The sequence below is a fragment of the Erpetoichthys calabaricus genome, chromosome 8 (genome assembly GCF_900747795.2).
Source record: "Erpetoichthys calabaricus chromosome 8, fErpCal1.3, whole genome shotgun sequence".
Taxonomy (NCBI): domain Eukaryota; kingdom Metazoa; phylum Chordata; class Cladistia; order Polypteriformes; family Polypteridae; genus Erpetoichthys; species Erpetoichthys calabaricus.
Window position 1 is genome coordinate 163,359,515 of NC_041401.2, and position 20,253 is coordinate 163,379,767.

Here is a 20,253-nt window from a genome sequence, read left to right on the forward strand (position 1 = left end):
CCTCAAAGGATACATGATGACTGCACCACCACTACCTGGCTTCCTTCATCACACAGGTCCACAATCACTGGGACATCTTTTCTTTGGCTGGCCCAGGATGAGTGGGTGTGCCTGGAGATGGGCAGATGCCTCATGCAGGGATGGTTCCCGACTTGTTTCTGATGCTGCCTGGGTCAACTCTGGCTCCAGTAATGCCATAGTTGAATTAATGAAATGGGTACATGAATGGTGTTTTCTGTATTTTTAATAATGTTAAATAGCAATTTAGAATTTTTGCAAATTTTAAAAGCATACATTGTTCGATTTCACACTTCAACTAATAATAAAGAAAATATATACTCATTTTTCAGCAAATTTAAAAGTCCTGAAATTCTGGCTTCTGTCATTAATTATACCTAATATGTTTACACTTACAAGAGGAGACAGCAAAAATTACAGGCAGTTATTCTCTGTACATTAGACAGTATAGAGAAGGCAGTTAAAAACAGGGAGAATGTTCAAAAAGTCTATCTAAAGTAACAATGTAATATTTTTCTGCACTCAATCCCCTTTAGAATACCATACACTATATATTAAATAAATGAAAACAATTAAAAAGGATTTAAAGAGCAGCTTTGGTAATCAGTGGAAAATATAAGACTGATGTTCTTTGATCCCAAACAAAAAGTAGTTTTGAATTTAACAAATTAAAGCCAAGTCAGGCAATGTGCTGAATCTCAACATGTGGTCAGTCAGCAGTGAGGTACTGCTCAGTCAACAAGGCCGTGAAAATTGGGCTCCGAGCAGCTTGGCAGAGCGGATTGCTGGTTCAGCAGTTTGTCAATGATGCTAATCTGTGCGTCTCTTCTCTCTATTTCCTCAAAAGGTGACCAAGACATGTCCATCTGAAGTTTGTAAGCTCCAAGGAATTCATGAGGACAGCTGGAACCCCACTCCTAGGGAACAGCACAAAACACAGATACTCATTGAAATACTAGCTTTTATGTTACTATTTTCTTCATTTATATAACAAAGCTGTTGCTCCTGCGCTCTAAAGTTTATACATACATTCCAACTGTTTCAGATTTTCTCAACCTTAGCAGGTTTTAAATGATAAAGTGTTCATCTAAATCCTAATAAAAGATGCAAAGACCCCAACTAAACAATTAAAGGATATGTTTGGCATTTTTCAAGTCCATTTCATCACAATCATGGTGTATTTAAATTGCCACTTGAAATTGTGTTCTTACATGAAGCATTTTTTTTTGTCAGTTTTGAAAATACCTTGTCTGTTCTTACAGTTTACAATAGGGTTGTAGGGTGAAAGAAAAAGCTTTAAACTTTACAATATGTTAAATTTAAGGCAGCAAAGGTTTCATAGTAAGAAAACATGACTACTGCGTAGGGCTCGGCCATATGGACTGAAACTGGTATTTTGATTATTTTGACCCAAAATGCAACATTCGATATTTCTCATTATAGTCTCAAAATGCCTTAAAGATTGTACATCAGCACCATATAATTGTGTATGCATGTCATAAAGTCCAAAAGACTGGATATTTTCCCACAATATGAAATATTAGCAAAAGAAACCATTTTTTCTTTAAAAAAAAAAAATCATGAATAGCTGTGCCACAAAGCAGGTCAAATAATGTGTTTTTTCCAACCATTTTTATATATATCTCCTCTACTTTTATATAATGGAAACTCAGATATATTGCATTTGGGTCTGCCAGCCAATAAACATTGCTCTTTCATTACTTCACTTATCCCTGATCATAGTATTTGTGCATATGTATATTATACATGTACTGCTTTATGATTAAAAACATTTGCAATGGTTCCAAATCATGCATTTGCTTTGTCTAGAACAGTTTAACATGCTCACAAAGTAATGTGGTTTGATTTCCTAATCATAAGATTCAAATATCACTGAGAAAATATAGTATAGTGTCCCTGGGTCCAGACCTGAATGGGGCAAGCTTCCTATGGGCCAGGATGCCATTGATTTCCATACCTGATGCATGAACACTGAATAAGACAGACAACAGAATACTAGGACAGCTGCTGTCTTTATTCAGTAATGGAGACCATATTGAATGAGGATCTCCACTGTGCAGACATCTAAAATCCTCTGCAATGTGAATTACTGGTTAGTGTAGTTATCCAACTGTCATCTTGGAGAAAACCAAACCATTTGCAAATAGCTGTGCTACCCTTTACCAGTTTTAAAAAATTCCTTTTCTGATCCTTTCCTCACACTCATCACTTCCAGGTAACATGGGTGAAGTCGAAGTTATCATACGCAGAAGACTGCTGGAGATTTTGGGGATTTTTTTTTTTTTTTTAGCATTCAGAAGGAATATATTGTCCAGCCCTACTTTTGCGTTGTATGAGGCATCCTTCTGATAACAGAAGGCAACTAGAAATAATCATTTTATCATAGATACTTTGTCCTATTTTTCAGCGTTTCTTGCTCGTTTGTCTGCTTGCAGTGGCCACTGTGGGTGAAGCTTTGACAAACTAATGTTGAACCCACTCCAACTCCTGACATTCTTTGTTAATATACAAAGCCTACAGAGAGATTCACACCGAGTGACAGTGCTATGAAAATCTGAATTGAACTGATTACACTGCATTGCATTTTTATAAAAGACTTAACAGTTTTGAAACAGCCACACCACCTTTTCCATGGCATGTTTGAGAAAATGAAAAAGACAGAGTGCACAATAGAACAGACTGAAGCTCCAAAAAATCAATTGTCTTTTTAGATATTGCTCTTATTGATGATATGGTAATAAAATAACTGAGCACAAAGCTTTTGATTGAGTAAATTCATCGACACCGCCAATGAGAATATGCAGACTTATGTAGAACCTGGCACTGAGGCAGGAATGACATCTCTGCACTACCACTCTGCCTTTGTTAAAATATCTATACTAAAGTTTAAGTTTAATTAGATTTAAGTGAATTGGTATTGTTAAATTGGACCTAGTGTGTGTGTGCGCGCGTGTGTGTTTGCTGTTCGATGGACTGGAGCACATACAGGGGTTGTTCCTGCCTTGTGTCCAATGGTTGTTGGCATAGGAAGATGGATGAATGATTATTAAAATTATTATTATTTGGCAGCAGAGTAGATCACTACCATCTCACAGTGAAGGAAATATAGGATTTATGTAGCGAGTGTCCCCTTCATGGAGTTTGAATGTTCGGTTCCAGTTTCCTTCCACAGTCCAAACACATGCAAGTAAGTTGGACTGGTGCTGCTAAAGTGTCCCTATTGGGTGTGTGTTCAGCCTGCGATGGACTGGCACCCTGGACAGAGATTCTTCCTCCTGTATATCCGATTCTTGCTGGTTTAGGCTCCAGCTGCCCCATGACCGTGCCTTAGATAAGTGGGTTAGAGAGGTAGATTATTATTGTGACGGGATTATGATTATTTTTATTGTGCATATCACAGACAAAAATATGTGGAGGGAAAAAAGTAATCAATAATTGATACTGAGAACAGGAACTATTATTATTGGACAGTGCAGTGGTAGCACTGGTGTCTCTCAGTGAAGCAGGTGGTGTCCCAGGTATTCACTGTATGGAGCTTGTACAATTCCAAACCCCTAGTAATCCAGTTTCCTCTCACAGTCCAAACACATGCACGTTAGGTGGATTGTTACTGCTAAAGTGGCCCATGTGTAAATGTGTGTTCACCCCGTGATGGACTGATGCCCTGCCCTGGGATTGTCCCTGCCTTGTGTCCGATGCTTACTGGGATAGGCCTCTGCTGGCCTGCCTCACTGCCCCAGAAGGGTGGGTTAAGTGAATGGACAGATGGATGTCTATAATTTCGGTTTAGTTCTTGCCACTTGATTACATGCTGTATGCAAGCCGAATAAGCTGTCTCACTGAAGCATGTGTGGGCATTAACAATCCAGTATTAGTAGGAAGGACTTTTGCGAAAAAAAGAAAAAAAGCTTCCATACAGTGAAAGATTACAAGATGTTGTGTAACTTTTCTCAGTTATTATTGTCTAGCTGTTTACAGAATGGAGACAGCAATCCACATCTAAGCATCAACATTCAATATTATCAAATTAACAGTGCTTGGCAGCGGGTTCCAGAGATGAATCTAAACCCCTGGAGCCAAGTACAGCCTCCATGTGGCTGAAATGATGCTGAAGATGAACTTGGTGAAGTGAGGTGGACAGCTGGTCTCCTTTGAAAATGGCTGAATCTCACAACAATGATGTGCTTGTTGCTTGTTTTCTTACTTAAAACAATTTTTGGCCTGAAAAACTGACATATTTTGTAAAGTTTTTCTTAATAATGGGACTACAGCACCCTTCATCTCAATTATAAAAACATGACAGCTAGTTTTATTTTAAAATTTGTAAAATATGCTTCACTTTTCAACACAATTTCATGTGGTAAACTAATATATTCCATAATTGTAAAGAAATTATTTTAAAAGTGAAAAATACCAAACTCATCAATTTCTACATGTGATGTTTATTTAATTTTTTTTTTTTTTTTATATAAAACAGTCATCCGAGAACATATGTCTGCACATGAAAATATTGTCACAGTTCTGATTGGTAAACTGTATAGTGAGAGAATGATTAGGTCCTAAGCGTCACAGCACCAGGGACCCGGGTCCTATTTCTGTTTTCCTCCCGAATCCCAAAGGTGTGTACAGTAAGTTAAGAGGCACATGCAGATGTCTACAAAAGTATGCCCTTTAATGAGTTGGCATTCCAGACAGGTCTGGTCCTTTCTTGCACCTGGTGCCACCAGGATAAGCTGCCTTTTATATGTGACTCTGTAATAGTAAAACTGGGTTCAGGAAATTAATGAATGGTGTCCTTGTAAAGAAAGTGGAATTAGACTGACTAAATCACATTTCATTTTTGACAATTACTGAAACATATATGCCAATTGTATTTATGCAAAAAGAAAGGAATTAATTTTACTTACTTTTGGTGAAAGAATAGAGAAATATCTTTGTCCAGATTCACGCATATATAGGTAGTACACATTCCCTGGCTTTTTCACAAAATTACAAGCTACATGATGCAGGTCACCATCTATTTTGGCATCTTCTAGTACCTGAAACAAAAAATGGGACACATGGATCCAGCCCCATAGCACTGTGTAAAAAAAAGATCTAAGAGTTACATGTTCTTAAATTAGTGAAACAATGCAATTGATTTTAAGTGTTAAAACAGCTGCGGGCCAGATTAAGTGCATTACATCATTATTTAAAATATAAGGTGCTCTGTATATTTAATGTCACAACAACATAACATAAAATTCTCAAAGTCATTTAATTTTATTCAGGGTCGGGGGAGCCAGGGTCTATCCCTTCAGCACTGGTTGCAACAATGGAAACAAATACCAGTCAGTTGTGCTCACTACATGCATACCTTATTTTCCTAAATGTGGTCTGCATACATTAGCCAGCCTTAATGGCAGTAACACATTCAGGAGTAACAGTTTCATGCAGTGAAGTAGTATAATGAAGATGACTTGGAAGGATACTGTCAAGAGCAGCAGTGAGGCTGAGCTTACCAAATCGAACAGAATTGCACATCAACATTGGGACACAAAAATTATTAGTTACCATTGCAGATAACGCTGTGTTGTGTAGCATCACAAAGCAGTGGCAAGTAAGTTGGGAGGATGGGGAAAAGCTTTGGAAGATAAGGGATTGAAATGAACAGGAAGAAGACAGAATGCCTGAGGTTTAAAGATGATTAAGATTCAGAAGTTAGCTTGCAGAGGGAGCTATTGAAAAGAATGGATAAGTATAAATATCTAGGAGCAGTGGCAGCCCAAGATGGAGAACTGGATGCAGAGTTAAACCCCAGAGCAAGGTATCTGGAGTATTGTATGATTGAAGAATTAAGGCAGAGGTGAAAAGGCAAAGTTTTAAGATAGCAGTAAGACCAGCAATGATGTGTTGAGCTGAGACATGGACAGTAAAAGGAGTACAGGAGAAGAAGTGGCAAAAATGAGTATGTCGAGATGGATGTGTGGAGTTACAAATAAGGACAGAATATTAAATGTGAGCAGAGGTACAACAAAAGTGAAAGAGAGACTAAAAAAAAGTACAGGAAAGTAGAAGTGGTATGGACATGTGTGGCAAAAGAGTGATGGAAATGCAAGTACAGGAGAAGAGGAAGCAAAGGAGGCCAAAGCAGAGGTGGATGGACAAAGTAAAAGAAAATCTGAAGGAAAATGGTTTGATTGGTGAACAGGTACAGAACCAAGCTGCAAGGAGAAGGTTGATTAGGCACATTGAGCCACATGGAAGTGGGTAAAAGATAAGAGGAAGGAGGAGGTGTGGTCAAGTCTGAAATCAGACTGGATAAGAACTGAGTTTGCACTAAATAGCTAGAACTGTACTTGTCATTTTTGTATTTCCCCTTTTTACTACCACTGCTGCTGCAAGTAACTTACTAAAAAATTATATATATATATATATATATTATATTGTACCAATTGCATATACAACATTCTGGTCATTGCACTCTTGACTTGGTACAGGCCCACAGATTTACAACTATTATACAATAACAGTATAATGCTAAACCTTACACACGAACCAAAAATCAATGATTAAGCATAATAAAACCATGAAAATATTAAGTATTGATAAATGCCCAATTAACATATTAGGAAAACAAAAAAACACAAATTGGCAGCACTCCTGGAGAAAATAAACCTGATAAAAAGGGGGTGTCCAACAGTTAGCTATAACAAGGAACTTCACAAGTTCAAAGATAGCCAAGGACAAAATTGAACTGAAGCCATATATAACAGTCATATGAATAAACAAAATAAACAGATGTTACCTTTCTGGCTTGTTCTTGTAAGTATCGAATTTGCTCAGCTATAACTGTTAATTTATTGCATGCATTGCCTCTCACAAACTCATCTGCCTGTAAAACAAAACAGTGGATATTTTTTGATGATTAAACGAACACTTAAGATTCTCACATTACTTATACATAGTAGACTCAGAAATTACTCTGACCCCTTCACTGTTTGACATTTTCAAATATTGCAGCCTTTTGCTAATATTTAATTTTTTGCCTATCAATTAGCACTCAGTACCCCAGAATGACAAAGGGAAAACAGGTTTTCAGACATTTTTGCAAAATTTAAAAATAAACTTTAGCATGCCACTGACAAAAGTAGTCAGACACTTTAATCAGTACTTAACTGAAGCAATTTTAGCAGCAATTCCAGCCTGGAGTCTTCTTGGATATAATGTGGCAAGCTTCTCACAAACCTGGATTTGGGTATTTTCTGCCATTCTCCCCTGCAGATCCTCACAAGATCTGTCATGTTGGAGGCCATTAGTGGACAGCTATTTTCAGATCTCAGCAGAGATGCTCGTTTAGGTTCAAGTGTGGGCTCTGACTGGGCAACTTGAGGACATTCCCAGAGTTGCCCAAAGCCAACCATATAACATGATGTTGCCACCACACTTTACTGTTGCATTGGTACTAAACAGATGAACAGTGCCTCATTTGCTCCAGACATGATGCTTATCTTGGTTTCATCATACCAGAAAATCTTGTTTAATACAGTGCAAGAGTCCTTTAAGTACTTTTTTTTGCAGACTCCAAGTTAACTTCCATGTATTTTACTAAGGAGAGACTTCGGTCTGGCCACTTTGCCATAAACCTCATATAGGTGGAGTGTTGTGGCGATGGTTGTCCTTCTGGAAGCTTCTCTCATCCCTACACTCTGCTCTGCTCCCATTTTTCACAGCAAGAACAGGAGAAGTTAACAGAACACTGCCTGATGAGTTCAGCGATTTATACGCTCACATAGGGAAAGCTTAACACCAAGCGACAGAAGAGTGGACTGGTGGTCAGGGACATAAAGTACCCACCATTCATGGCTGCAGTGGTGGTTGTGGGCAAGACCCTGAGCAGAATAAACCAATGGAAAGCTGTGGGTCCAGAGATTTCATTTATCTGGACCCACAAGTGGCCAGAGTTTATCAGTGTTGGTGGATGTCTAAGCAGACATTTTTAACCTGTCCCTTGAATAAGCCTCAGTCCCTACTTGCTTCAATACAATGACTATTGAGCCTGTTGTGAAGACAAGCACAGTGAATTGTCTGCATGACTATCAACCCATTGTACTATCTACTATTGTGATGAAGTGCCATAAAAAACTGGTCATGAATTACATCTAGAACATCATACCAGTCACTCTAGGCCCCGTTCAGTTCGCCTACTTAGCAAACACGACCACAGCACATGCCGTCAGTATTGTCATGCATGTACTTATTTCGCACCTTGAGAATATAGTTATATTAGAATGCTATTTATTGATTATAGCTCTGCATTCAATACAGTAAAACCATCAAAACTGATGGACAAGCTCCTTACCCTTGGACTGCCATCCACCATTTGTAAATGAGTTCTGGGCTTTCTAACAGGCAGACGTCAGGTACTCCAAATTGGGAGCTATATTTCTAACATGCAAATTTTAAATACAGGGACCTCTCAGGGCTTTGGGCTAAGCCCCTCTGATTTATACCCACTTTGCAAGTCACTGTGCTGCCTCCCAGAATAACAGTAGTATCATCAAATTTGCTGCTGATAGTACAGTCAATGGACCGATTATTGGTAGAGATGAGACAGTCTACATGAGGGAGATGGTAAATCTGGTAACATGGTGACAGTAAAACAACCTCCCCTTAAATGTAAGTAAAACAAACGAGATGATTGTGGACCCATGGAAATGGTGGGAGCAGCACACACCACTGTCCATTGGTGAGGCAGAGGTGGACAGAGTGAAAACTTACATTTATCTGCATTTATATTAGTGAAGGTCTTACCTGGTTCTATTAGTAAAGAAATCTCAACAGTGTTTGTACATCCTGAGAAGACGAAATAAATTTCACATGCCAGTCAGAATCCTTGGTAAACTTTTATAGGGGTACTTTTGAAAGCATTCTTACCAATGCTATCACAGTCTTGTTTGGTAACTGCTCTGCACAGAACTGCAAAGCCCAACAGTAGGTGGTCAAGACTACCACAACACGTCAAGAACAGCTGTTCCATCTCTGGAGGACAATTATGTTAGAGACATCGAGTGGGTTCATAGTATTATAAAAAAACAGCACCCACCCCAAACACAGTCCTCTTCCCACTCATATCATCAAATCAAGGTCTACAAGACAACATAACAGTTTTTATACACGGGCAATCAGACTTGAGTGATTCCAGCACCATTACGTATCCCCCTCACAATAGATAGATATGCATCTTTGCTGACACATACCGTATGTCCAGCTAGCACCTTTTGAATTATGGTATCTGTATTACATGTTTCAATCTCACTTTCTGATTTATATTTTTAATGTAAATACTCAATAGTTTGCGCATCATATATGCTTATGTTACATTACCTGACCTTTCCAGGGATTTTCAGTCATAGGTTTCATTTACATAATCTTATTGAGCTAGAATGTGCGCTTTCATGAAATCAGCTGCATAATATGACATTCCAAGCGACTCGCTCCAATAATATCAAACCAGTTTGATTTTGTCTTTAGTTGTAGGGACAGGCTCTATGTACATGAGCACTGAGAACCAACGAATGCTAATCCAGAAGTACAATTCGTAGAAGGCAGCAACGAGGAATAAGGAACACGAGGGCTTTGGGCCTCACAAACAGAAGAGAGGTTCACTTGTCTGATGACTTGTGTTTTATGTACCATGAATTAAAAATAAGGAAAGGTGGAGATTGCTGCCGAACTCGTCACAGTGGTTAACCCTGTGTTTAGCACTGGCTCCACCAGGAAGCATGCTATTGGTGGTCAAGAAAAAAAATAAATGCGAAGAAGGGTAAATTGACAAATTAGGGGTGTTTACCAGACAACGTAACAGTCAGAAGATTTAACTTTGATTTTATTTTCTAAACTGTTTTATGTTTTATTTTACAAGGACACCAACTTTAAAACACATGTAGTGGAGTTAAGATTATGTGGCAAGCCATGAAAAGACATTTAGCTAGGACCAAAACTTTGTTGTCTGTGTTAAAACACTCACCCAGGAACTTTTTGTAAGACCAAGTACAACATCTACAATGGAGTAGAGCCGAGGAGAAGAAGGAGGACAAAGCAGCTGCAGAAGTATCTATTTTTTGTTGGTATCAGTCTAGAAATGACAAGTTGGTTGTGATAAATATGTACTGAATGAAGCAAGAATGTGCATGTTAGATGCATAAAAGCCTCTTTGTTTTGCTTTACATAATTATGTTCTTTTGCATGTTCTGGTTATGCAGTATTTACCAGTAAGGGAACAAGTGGGTAACACTGAATGAATTAGCTATCCTTTGCCAATTATTGTTGGCCTGGGTCTGCTGTGCTTATTATCAGTTGTCAGTGTTTGGGTTTAATTAAGAGAATAACCTCACAGAGTTAAAAAGAAAATGACAAAACAAAAAGTTAAACATTTAAAGGCAATGCAAAAATATATGAATGAGCAATTAGGAAACATCTGTAACTTTGACAACTCTGCACTTCTATTAATGCAAAACAACAAAAGAAACAAAGGCTAAGCATTTAAACAATGACATTTAGAAAATGTAAAAAATGACTACTTCATTGTGAATACTGTATGCTTGAAACAAAAGCCTGAAATACTGAGAAGGGGTTTGAATTTACTACACAACATTACTTATACTATAAATGGAGAATAATATGTGCACAGCAGTTGACTGGTGCAAGAATGGATGGTGTCTGGCCAACTGTGGCATGCTGGTCTGGACAAAAGTACAAGTTCAATTTTTGAAGCCAGGCCAGCCCATCCCCGATTACCTGTCACAAATGCCAATGAAGAAGTGCTCTTTATCAAAGTGGGCTATGGTATAACATAGACTGAGGTCTATAGTGCAACAGGAAAGACTCAACAGTGCAACACTAATGTTCACTCATTGAAAGGGATACACTTCAACAACTGCATTTTATAGAAATCAAAAAGGATTCTTCTGCAAAGAACACTATAATAAACAGCTTATGACGGAAAGGGTATATTTTTCTATTGTGTTATTTTGTGTTGTGCATTTGCTTAATATTTTGTGGATGTTGTGGGTCAAATGGCCAGAAAGCAGCACATCACTGTGTAGACTGGTGGAAGTGACCTTGTTGCTCACATTGTGTTGTTTGAAACTGAGAGTCACACTGCTCATTACTTCAGTCACCGTTGCCGACATCATATGGTTGGTTTAAACACCAGATTGGTGTTTCACAGGCCACATTTCTTTTAATAATAATAATAATTCTTTACATTTCTGTGACCCATAACACATTGTTACATTGGTATTTAAAAAGAAATGTGTCAAGTGCTATGGGTCATTATGGGAAAGTAAGGTAGAGAGGGGTGGGGCATTTGTATTAACAGGAAGGTCAGGGAGTCTTGTGGCTGGCGTCAGCCTTGGCACCCCCAAGTAGTTAATCCATCCCTGCTGATGGCCAAAAGGGCACACACAGTAAGATTTTCATTGTACATTGTGACTGACTGTTCACTGTGCATATGACAGTAAGTTCTCATTCATTCACTCAAAAACGATGCCCAAGTATTCAAGTTCTTACCTTCTGTACTTGCTGAGCTAATGCTACCAAATCCATTGGATCTCCACTTCTGTTTGTCTGTCGTGGATTTACTAAGTGAAGGCCAGAAGGGCTGGCATTGTTCTCAACCAAAGAGACTAGTTAGCAACAGCAGAAACAAAACAAACAAAAAAAAAATGACTCGGGTGAATGGAATGGTTAATAACTGTAACAGCTGCTAAAATAAATCCATTATTGGTATTACTCTGTGATTTTACACACGTGAATAAATAATTCAAGTGTCTTAAAACACCAGGCATTGCAACGTGGGCAACAGACGTTCTAGAAGCATGCTGAAATGGTCAATGGTTTGCATATTTGTCATTTTATGTGTAAACTGTACATGCAGGACACGATCAGCTAACACATGGTTGAGATTGGGTTATCCAGCTTCTCACAAGATCCAAACAAACACTTGACATGTATGCAGTCAGATATATACTACAGTGCCATCATACACGGGGGGTGGTGGGCGGGGTTGAGCTATTACCCTGTAAATCACTTTAACGAAACCCATTTGTTGTATAAAGAAATAATGTAAGAAATAAAGAGAAAGCAAAACAACGTCAAACTGCATCAGCAAAGGATGAGTCAGTCTACAAAACGGATTAAGGGATGTGCTCTTAATGGGCATATCTGCGCAGAACACACAGCACAGTAGAAAACAATGGTGTAGCTGAGAAGACATTGCAGAGCCACTACACTTTCTCTTTAATACAACTATTAGGAAGCGTGCTTTACCGGTGGTCGCTGTAGGCAAAGACTTAGGCACTGTAACCGTGCCATCCATTTTCCGTGTACGTAAACTTAATGCTAAACAAAACAAAACAAAACAAAAAAAAAGTGCACAAACTATCGTGTTGGACGAGCGTCGTTGCGCACATCGATGACACCAACGCAAATACCTGCTTCCGGAGAACTATGCGGCGTGGAGAGGTTGTCCATCTGATTGCCTGAGTCGTCCAATTTATCGCATACAATTACGTTTACATTTATACTCGGTGGCGTCGACGCATGTGCTCAAAACTAAATGAACACCGCACGTGAATGTTAATCTCACGATGCAAGGGTGATTTATTTTTTTACATTCTTACTTGTCTTCTGTAGGTTCACTATTTGGTTTTATCATAAAAGCTGAAATGCACACTCTCGTGTTTTTACCGACAGGCACATTTCTAGACGCTCCTCTGATTATTCGTGTGTTCTCTGCCTGCTTCCTCAATGATTGGCTATTATGAAAATGATTGGCATTGTTATCCTCCCGCCCAGTAAATTACGGCCTTGAGCAGTTAACTGGTAAGGACTCCACCCACATTCCTTTGACTCGACGTTCTTTCAAAAGCTTAAATTATGCTTAACTTCACTCCTACTATATTTAGAACTATAAAGCTATTAAATCTAAAAATAAATTGTTGTTTCTGCAAACGTGTTATGGTAATAATGTTCTGTTAGTATCTTAACTGGCAAATGAGGATAGTAAATTATATTCTTCAACTGAATTCTTGAAGACAAATCACATCCCAGTGAATCCACATAATTTTTTTTTTTATAATAATACATTTTATTTATTTGTAGGCGCCTTTCTAAACACTCAAGGACACCGAACAATAGATAAAACACAGGTTATAAGCAAAACTAAAATACAAAAATTAAACTCAGACAGAGCAATTGTAATCAAAGAGAAAAAGCAGTCTTAAACAAATGAGTTTTAAGTTTAGATTTGAAAAGTGAAAATGATTCAATATTCCTAAGCTCAGATGGTAGTGAGTTCCAGGGCAGGGGAGCAGCTCTGCTCCCCATAAAGGTAAGACGGACGAAGGGGACAGTCAAGTGGATGGAGGAAGAGGATCTAAGGGTACGAGAGGGAATGGCAACATGGAGGAGGTCAGACAGATATGACGGGTCAAGGTTGTGGATAGCCTTAACAGAAGAATTTTGAATCGAATGCGAAACTTAACTGGAAGCCAATGAAGCTGCTGCAAAACGGGAGTGATATGGTGAATAGAGGGGGTTCAAGTTGTGATGCGGGCAACTGAATTATGGACCGGTTGAAGCTTATAAAGAGATTTGCGAGAAAGACCAAAGAAAGGGAATTACAATAATCCAGACGAGAAGTGACAAGACTATGAACAAGGATAGCAGTGGTGTGGGAAGTGAGGGAGTGGCGAATACGAATAATGTTACGCAAGTGGAAATATGCAGACCAGGAGATGTTATTGATGTGGGACTGAAAGGATAAAGTACTGTCAAGGATGACACCCAGAAACCTGTGCGGAAGGGGAGACAGAAATTATCAATAACAAATGGAAAATGATCAGTTTTGGATAATGTTGATTTTGTCTTTAGTGCAATTTCTGATTTAGTTGTCTCTTTGATCAACAAATACTTAAATCAGGTTGACTTTGATGCTTCTTTATTGCTTGCATTGGATTTGTACATTAAATAATTAAGATTACAAGACAGTAAACGTAACAACAAAAATCAGAAAATTGCATGATCCCTGTTATGTTCTTTCATGGATCTGCTATTGGAATCCAAAATTTTGTGTTTTAAATTAACCTGCCCAATCCCTAGTAGATCTGGCTAAAGAAAATGAATGTTTTAACAAAAGGAATTCGTTTTCAAAATCTTACACATAAGATATGCTAAGGATAGGTTTTGTTCATTTTGTGAAAACGAGGAGGGATCTGTAACACATTTATTTGGTACCTGTATATAGCATGTACAAAAAATGTTTGGTTAGATGTTCAAAAATAAATGTATCACAAAATCTTAATACTGGTATTACGTTTAAAGAGAGGGGTATTTTATTATTTTTAAGGTTACATTTATTTTTAATTAATCTATTTCCTTATAATAGGTGTAAATAGAATTCCAATTCGGGCTAAATAAAATAATCTGAAGCATAGGTTAACAGGGAGGAGATCTGGAGGTCTGCAGCCAGATTCTACTTGTGCCCATTGGAGTCAATGCCACCTATCTAGACCCACTTGAATTAACTCCACCTACTTGGAGCTCCATCATGGAGGATCCGGGCTGCAGACATTATTTTCTAAAACATTCAGAACAGTTGATATTTGTAAAAATTGTACATTTGCACTGATTTCTTAATACGTCTGGCAATATGTATTATGTAATAATCGTCATATTTTGTGGCTTTGTATTTTTCACATTTGTATGAATTAATGAACTCTAATATCGTATTTTAAAATCTATTAAAGCTAGACTCTATTGAGGGTCAGGAAGATCCGGGAGTCTCCCCTAAATCAGTGTCTTCTCCCGGACCTCCGCAAGCGATTCACAATCTCCTGGAAATCCATCTTCTTGACAATTATTTTAGCAATACCTATGTACAAAAAAAAAAAAAAAGTAATCTTCAGCAATTCCACTATGTCTTTCTCTCGGGGAGTGAAACCATTCGAGTGCGATTGCGTCCAGCATTTTAAAGACGCTTTGTAATGTTTACGACACGCACTACACGTGTGCTTCCTACAATGTTCGTGTACTGGTCACGAAGAAATGGATTTCAATTGCGCATCAGACTGCACAAAGGTTTACCCTTACTTTATACGTTTTAAAAAATAACGTGACATTAGCTCGTTGTACCGTGTCTAAAAGCGACTTTTCCATGGATTAAACGATTGCAGCAGATGAGGTGAGTGAGGGTGACATAAGCTGCCAGGTCGTTACAAAATATGTACTGTACATAAGAGGTAGTTACTTAAATGTGTGTGAATGGGCAGATTGCAGGTATACTTCACAGATGACTGAAATCAAATTAATTCTGCTTTCTTGCTAAAACGATTACTGGGAGAAATAGAAAAACAATAAATGTAATAGTATAAAAATAATCCACTAAGCATTATGAATAAAAAGTGCAGTGAAATTTTGTGAAATGTCTGATTATTTTGCATTTCATCAGAGAGCGCATCATGAAGCAAAGCGCAGGGAGGGCAGTAAGAACAGTTCGATATGTTTCTTAACAACACGGCAGTAGGAAAATCTCAAATTAAAACTGTGCATCAAGCCCTGCAAACAGGTCCACCATTCTACAGGGAAAACTCGGGGGTTTATGGCAGGATTGGCACTCCAGCCACTGTAAAAAAAGGAAAAAAAAGTGTGGTGCTAAGGTGTCACCAGTTAAAAAGAAAGTTAAAAAAGAACGTTAATTGTGGTATGATGAAGAAGTGATTTATTTATTTATACTCTCCTCCCCACCAGAAAACCTCCCTGAATTCAGTTTTTCAAGGTTGAAATACATATTTTAAAAAATAACTGAAGTGCATTTCGCACAATAGTGTTTAACATGTGTGCACGTGTAAATGTGTAGGCAAACTGCAGGGGCTTATTTAAAAATAATCCAGCGTGGTTTAATATAATAAAAGCAAAGAATCCCGTTGCTTTTTCAAGGTAAACAAACACTTTTTTATTACCGCGTTTATAGGACTATAAAGAAATAAAAATACATGATTCGTTTCATTGATTTGAACAATCAGCTGTCAGATTTGCATATTATTATTATTATTATTATTATTATTATTATTATTATTATTATTGTTATTAATAGAATTAATAATAATTCTCTCAAATAATGAGAGAAAGGCTTCATGTTCATGCTCTGAATATAATTGACAGATATGCAGTTGTCCATCCAAAAATCCATCAACTGGCTTATTCTGTGAGAAATTTGTTATACTGTATTAAATTTGGCACAAACTTTATAAACTCCTTCTTTACACAAACAACCATAGATGCTTGGACTAAATGACCAAGCAGTGTGGTAGAGATTAGGAGTTTAGGGACTTTTAAAGTCCTATTAATGCTGGAGGGCATGCATCGTTGGGCTGAATGGCCCTAATTGTTCAAATGTTCAGCGACACAGGGTTGGGGTGTCAATTCCAGTTGCGCTGAATGTGATTTAGGAACTAACTTTAGTTGGGCTAACAGGCTCAGACAAATCCACATCAGAATTGGCTTTATAATACATTTGGTGGAAGTGAATTGGGTTTTAACTATGGATGATGTGCAATTACAATAAAAGTAAAACCTATAGTATTTTCGATTTACTACAAATATTCCTGAAACTGCCTGTGCAAAAGGCTAGAGCAAACAGAACTTCATCCTATACATAACTCCAAGCTGCAGGATCACAATGTAACTTAATAAGATCAAAGCCAAGCACAGGCTGTATCTATCAAACATAAGCACACAAGTTCAAACATGAAGAAATCCTAATGGTCAACACAGTGCAACGGGCAATCACAAAACATGTAAATAAAATAAAAAGTAAACACAGGCTTAAAAACACAAGAATGACACTTCTTTAACTTACATGCAGCTAAGCTGGCAGCACCTTCATGATTTCTAGTCAGAGTGGATGTTAATCCTAACGACTTCAGTTGCTGATCTCATTGCCGGAGGATGTCAGATTACACAACATTTTATTGCAGATATTGACTAATTATGCGACTCCATGAAAACGTCCCAGCACAACTTCATATTTTCTAAGTATTGACAACTTGTCCCAATTTGTGACAGCCACCTACTGACTGATGTGAATGCTTTCCAGGAATGTGAGTTCAACCTTAAATATGGCGGATCTCCAGACCCATTTCCATTTTGTCATGGTATGAACAACATGATTTATTAGACAGACGAATGTTTGTTCTGTTTGCTCAATCTAAAACACCCTGATTCCCAATTTCTTGTGGCTGCATTCTGTTTACCGTTCTGGGTGGGCATTCATTTGTTGTCAGCCCTCATACACACAGACCCACCACAGTGACTTACAACAAAACTGAACCAGTTTGATTTAGTCAGGGCAAACTGCAGACTCGTCTGACTGGAGACATCAAAGTTCATGACTGGTGGTCACAGGAGCTGTGGAAGAATAATTTTAGGGTAATATAGCATTCATCTTAAAGAAATAGCATAAAGAGTTAATAAATATGGGAAACCAAATAAAGGTCAAGTGAACAACAAAATGTACACTGAAATATAAGATTTGGTGTAGGAAAAATACTGAGATGGTCAAGTAAATAAAGAATGTACCAGAAGAAAGGTTGATGCAATATACAAAATGTACTGAAGGATGACTAACAAATTAGCAGATGTACTATAAGCAAAGAGAATGGACAATTGTTATATGCAAAGAAATTTCAAGGGTGGTGGCGCAACTCATAAGAAGAAGAACCTGAATATAATATAACAGACTTTTATTTTGTATAAATCATTTGAGTGTAAACCAACCAGAGTAAAATGTATGCATTGATTGACACTATGTAAATTAAACTGTTTATAAAATGAGCCTCTATACTTTATTTCTGTGATCATTTTGACCGTGCTGTAACAGACTGCTTTTGAAGAATGCACCCTCCAAGCCATTTTGCCTAGGACTAATTAAAAGATACAATGAACAGCATTTCTTCTGCCTGATTACTGATTTGTCTTGTTAGATGATGTTTCTTTCTTTAATAAGATGTTAAATTTCTACCACAAAGCATGCCACAACTGCCCCTAGCTTTCAAAGACCATGTAAATGAGATCTGCAAGTGTAAATCAGTGTAAAAAGTTTGTCGAAAGTCATAGTGGCAGGCTCATGTGTGTGTGTGTGTATGTAAGAAAAAGCTGAAAACCAATGAGTGCCCACCTGAATATGAAATGCATATAATGTGTAAAGAAGGAGTCTGGAATTTAAAACTACACAAACAGAAAAGAAGTTTGCCTGATGTTTGTTGTACCATCCCATAATGGAAAAAAGATGACTGTGACAGAGCTTGCCACACCTGTAGAATTTGCGTACAGGCATCTGCACTTACAGGCTGAATGTTAATTGACTGTTTGAACACAATTAACTTGCAATACTTTGGAAAATTGAAAGTTTGCTGAAATGTTGTCAAAGAGTTGTGTAATTTGTCATCCTACGAGGTTCCTAGTTTTGTAATCTGACATTTTCAAAGAAATGAGATCCAGCAACTGTAGTTATTACATTTAACATCCTTTCTAACTAGAAATCGTGCAATTTACCAACAGCCTAATATGCAGTTGGCTTAATATTTAGCTATCAAAACAATCTTCTAACATAAAAGTAAAACTGCACAAAGGAAGGCAGATATTAAATCAGTGAACTAGACTCAAGAAAAGCTTCATTGATAAGTCTGAAAGTTGCCTTTCTTCTTCACTTGTTCCTACTTTCTGTCACATTTTACAATTCTCGACAAACCGTTGCTTTATTTTATTAAGAGACAGAAGAATGGCCTAGAAATTCAGACAACATTGGTAGTAAGTAGCCCTAAAAAGGACTGCTGGCTATTGCATAGCTGAAACCATAATTTCCTTCCCCATCTGCCCTCCAGCACTGCTGCCACCACTCAGTATTCCACTGCTCCATCCATACAGCTCTAATCTTCTCTTTAATGCTGATCTGCCATAGTACATTAATATTGCCAGCAATGCCTCAAACCGCTCACATGGGTTTAGAGGCGACACCTTCTGCACTCATTTTCCATGAGCCAATCCAAGCCAAGATCCCTTCCTGAGAATCCATGGCAGCCATGCCACACAAGCCAATCAAATGAATCAGACAAGAGGGTCTCATAATTGCTGTTCTTGAAGGGCTTGATCCCTCAGCCCTCTTGAGCATCACCACAAAAGCCAGACTTATTACTGACTGCTCCACTTGACTCTGCACCTTCTGATACCCTACAAAGACCTGATCAACATCTGTCTCAGGCTGGGCCTACTGACTTTACAAAATATATATGTTAAGAAAAGGAGTCTCTCGCATGATAAAAGAACGTACGAGGCCTCCAAAAATAACAATGAAGCAGGTCAGGACCTTCAGTGGACAGTGCAAAAGGTTTTCACCAGAGTCCAGCTAGTCCACAAACTGCTAGATGCATGACTCTAGCCTAGCAGTCCTCAAAATGTGAGAACTTCAAAATGCTCTTAAAAATCAGAAATATATAGAAATTCCTCAGAAGAGGTAGAAAACCGACAGATACTGAGCAATAAAAAAATAAGCATAGGTCGGCAAATTTTCTTTTTTCTATAAGATCACCTAATTTCACTCAAATCAATCGAAGGGTTTTTGAGATTTTGAGAGATTTTTCTGTTGTGAGGATGGATACTTACTGCTTGAGATGTACCACACTGCCAAATTACAGCTTTCTAACTAAACAAGAATTTTTTTTTTTATTTTGATAAGTGAGTGAGTTAGTGAACGTGTCAGTCAGTAAATTTTGTATTTGTATATATACATTATGCATTTTATTTTATTTATTGATTATTTAATTTTAAGTCTTTGGACTTTGATTTCCAGATTAATGTATTTGGATTTTGTTGTGGATTACCTTTCAGGCAAATCCTTTTGTCCCCTTTTATTTATTTGTTTGTTTGTTTTTCTTTTTTGTGCATTTTGTTATATTTTTTGAGAGTTGTAATTAATTTTTTTTTATAAAGATTATTTTGTTATGCATTTCTTTACAGGCCAGGGGTTTACAGTAATACCCTCCCTTATTTGGCATTTGGATTATATTTTGGGACATTCTATAGTTTTGAACTTTTGAAGCCAAAGCAAACAGATGTAGTTGCATTTGTCTGGTTTCCAAAACATCCACGGCTTCTGCAATGAGTGTGACTCAT

General features: G+C 37.7%; 1 protein-coding gene across 2 annotated transcripts; it reads right to left on the bottom strand.

Annotated features, from left to right (window-relative positions):
* Positions 1–144: 144 nt before the first annotated feature.
* Positions 145–12,741, bottom strand: c8h1orf50 (chromosome 8 C1orf50 homolog). Of its 2 annotated transcripts, none has more exons than XM_028807711.2 (5): positions 12,516–12,741; positions 11,593–11,708; positions 6,827–6,913; positions 4,947–5,078; positions 145–935 (listed from the first exon to the last, which is right to left on the bottom strand). In XM_028807711.2, the coding sequence occupies exons 1-5, from the start codon at positions 12,553–12,555 to the stop codon at positions 750–752; spliced, it is 561 nt and encodes a 186-aa protein (XP_028663544.1). In that variant the 5' UTR covers positions 12,556–12,741; the 3' UTR covers positions 145–749. The 2 variants fall into 2 exon arrangements, with proteins under 2 accessions (XP_028663544.1, XP_051786359.1); XM_051930399.1 differs by lacking the exon at positions 12,516–12,741 and adding an exon at positions 12,352–12,509.
* Between the last annotated feature and the right edge of the window lie 7,512 nt (positions 12,742–20,253).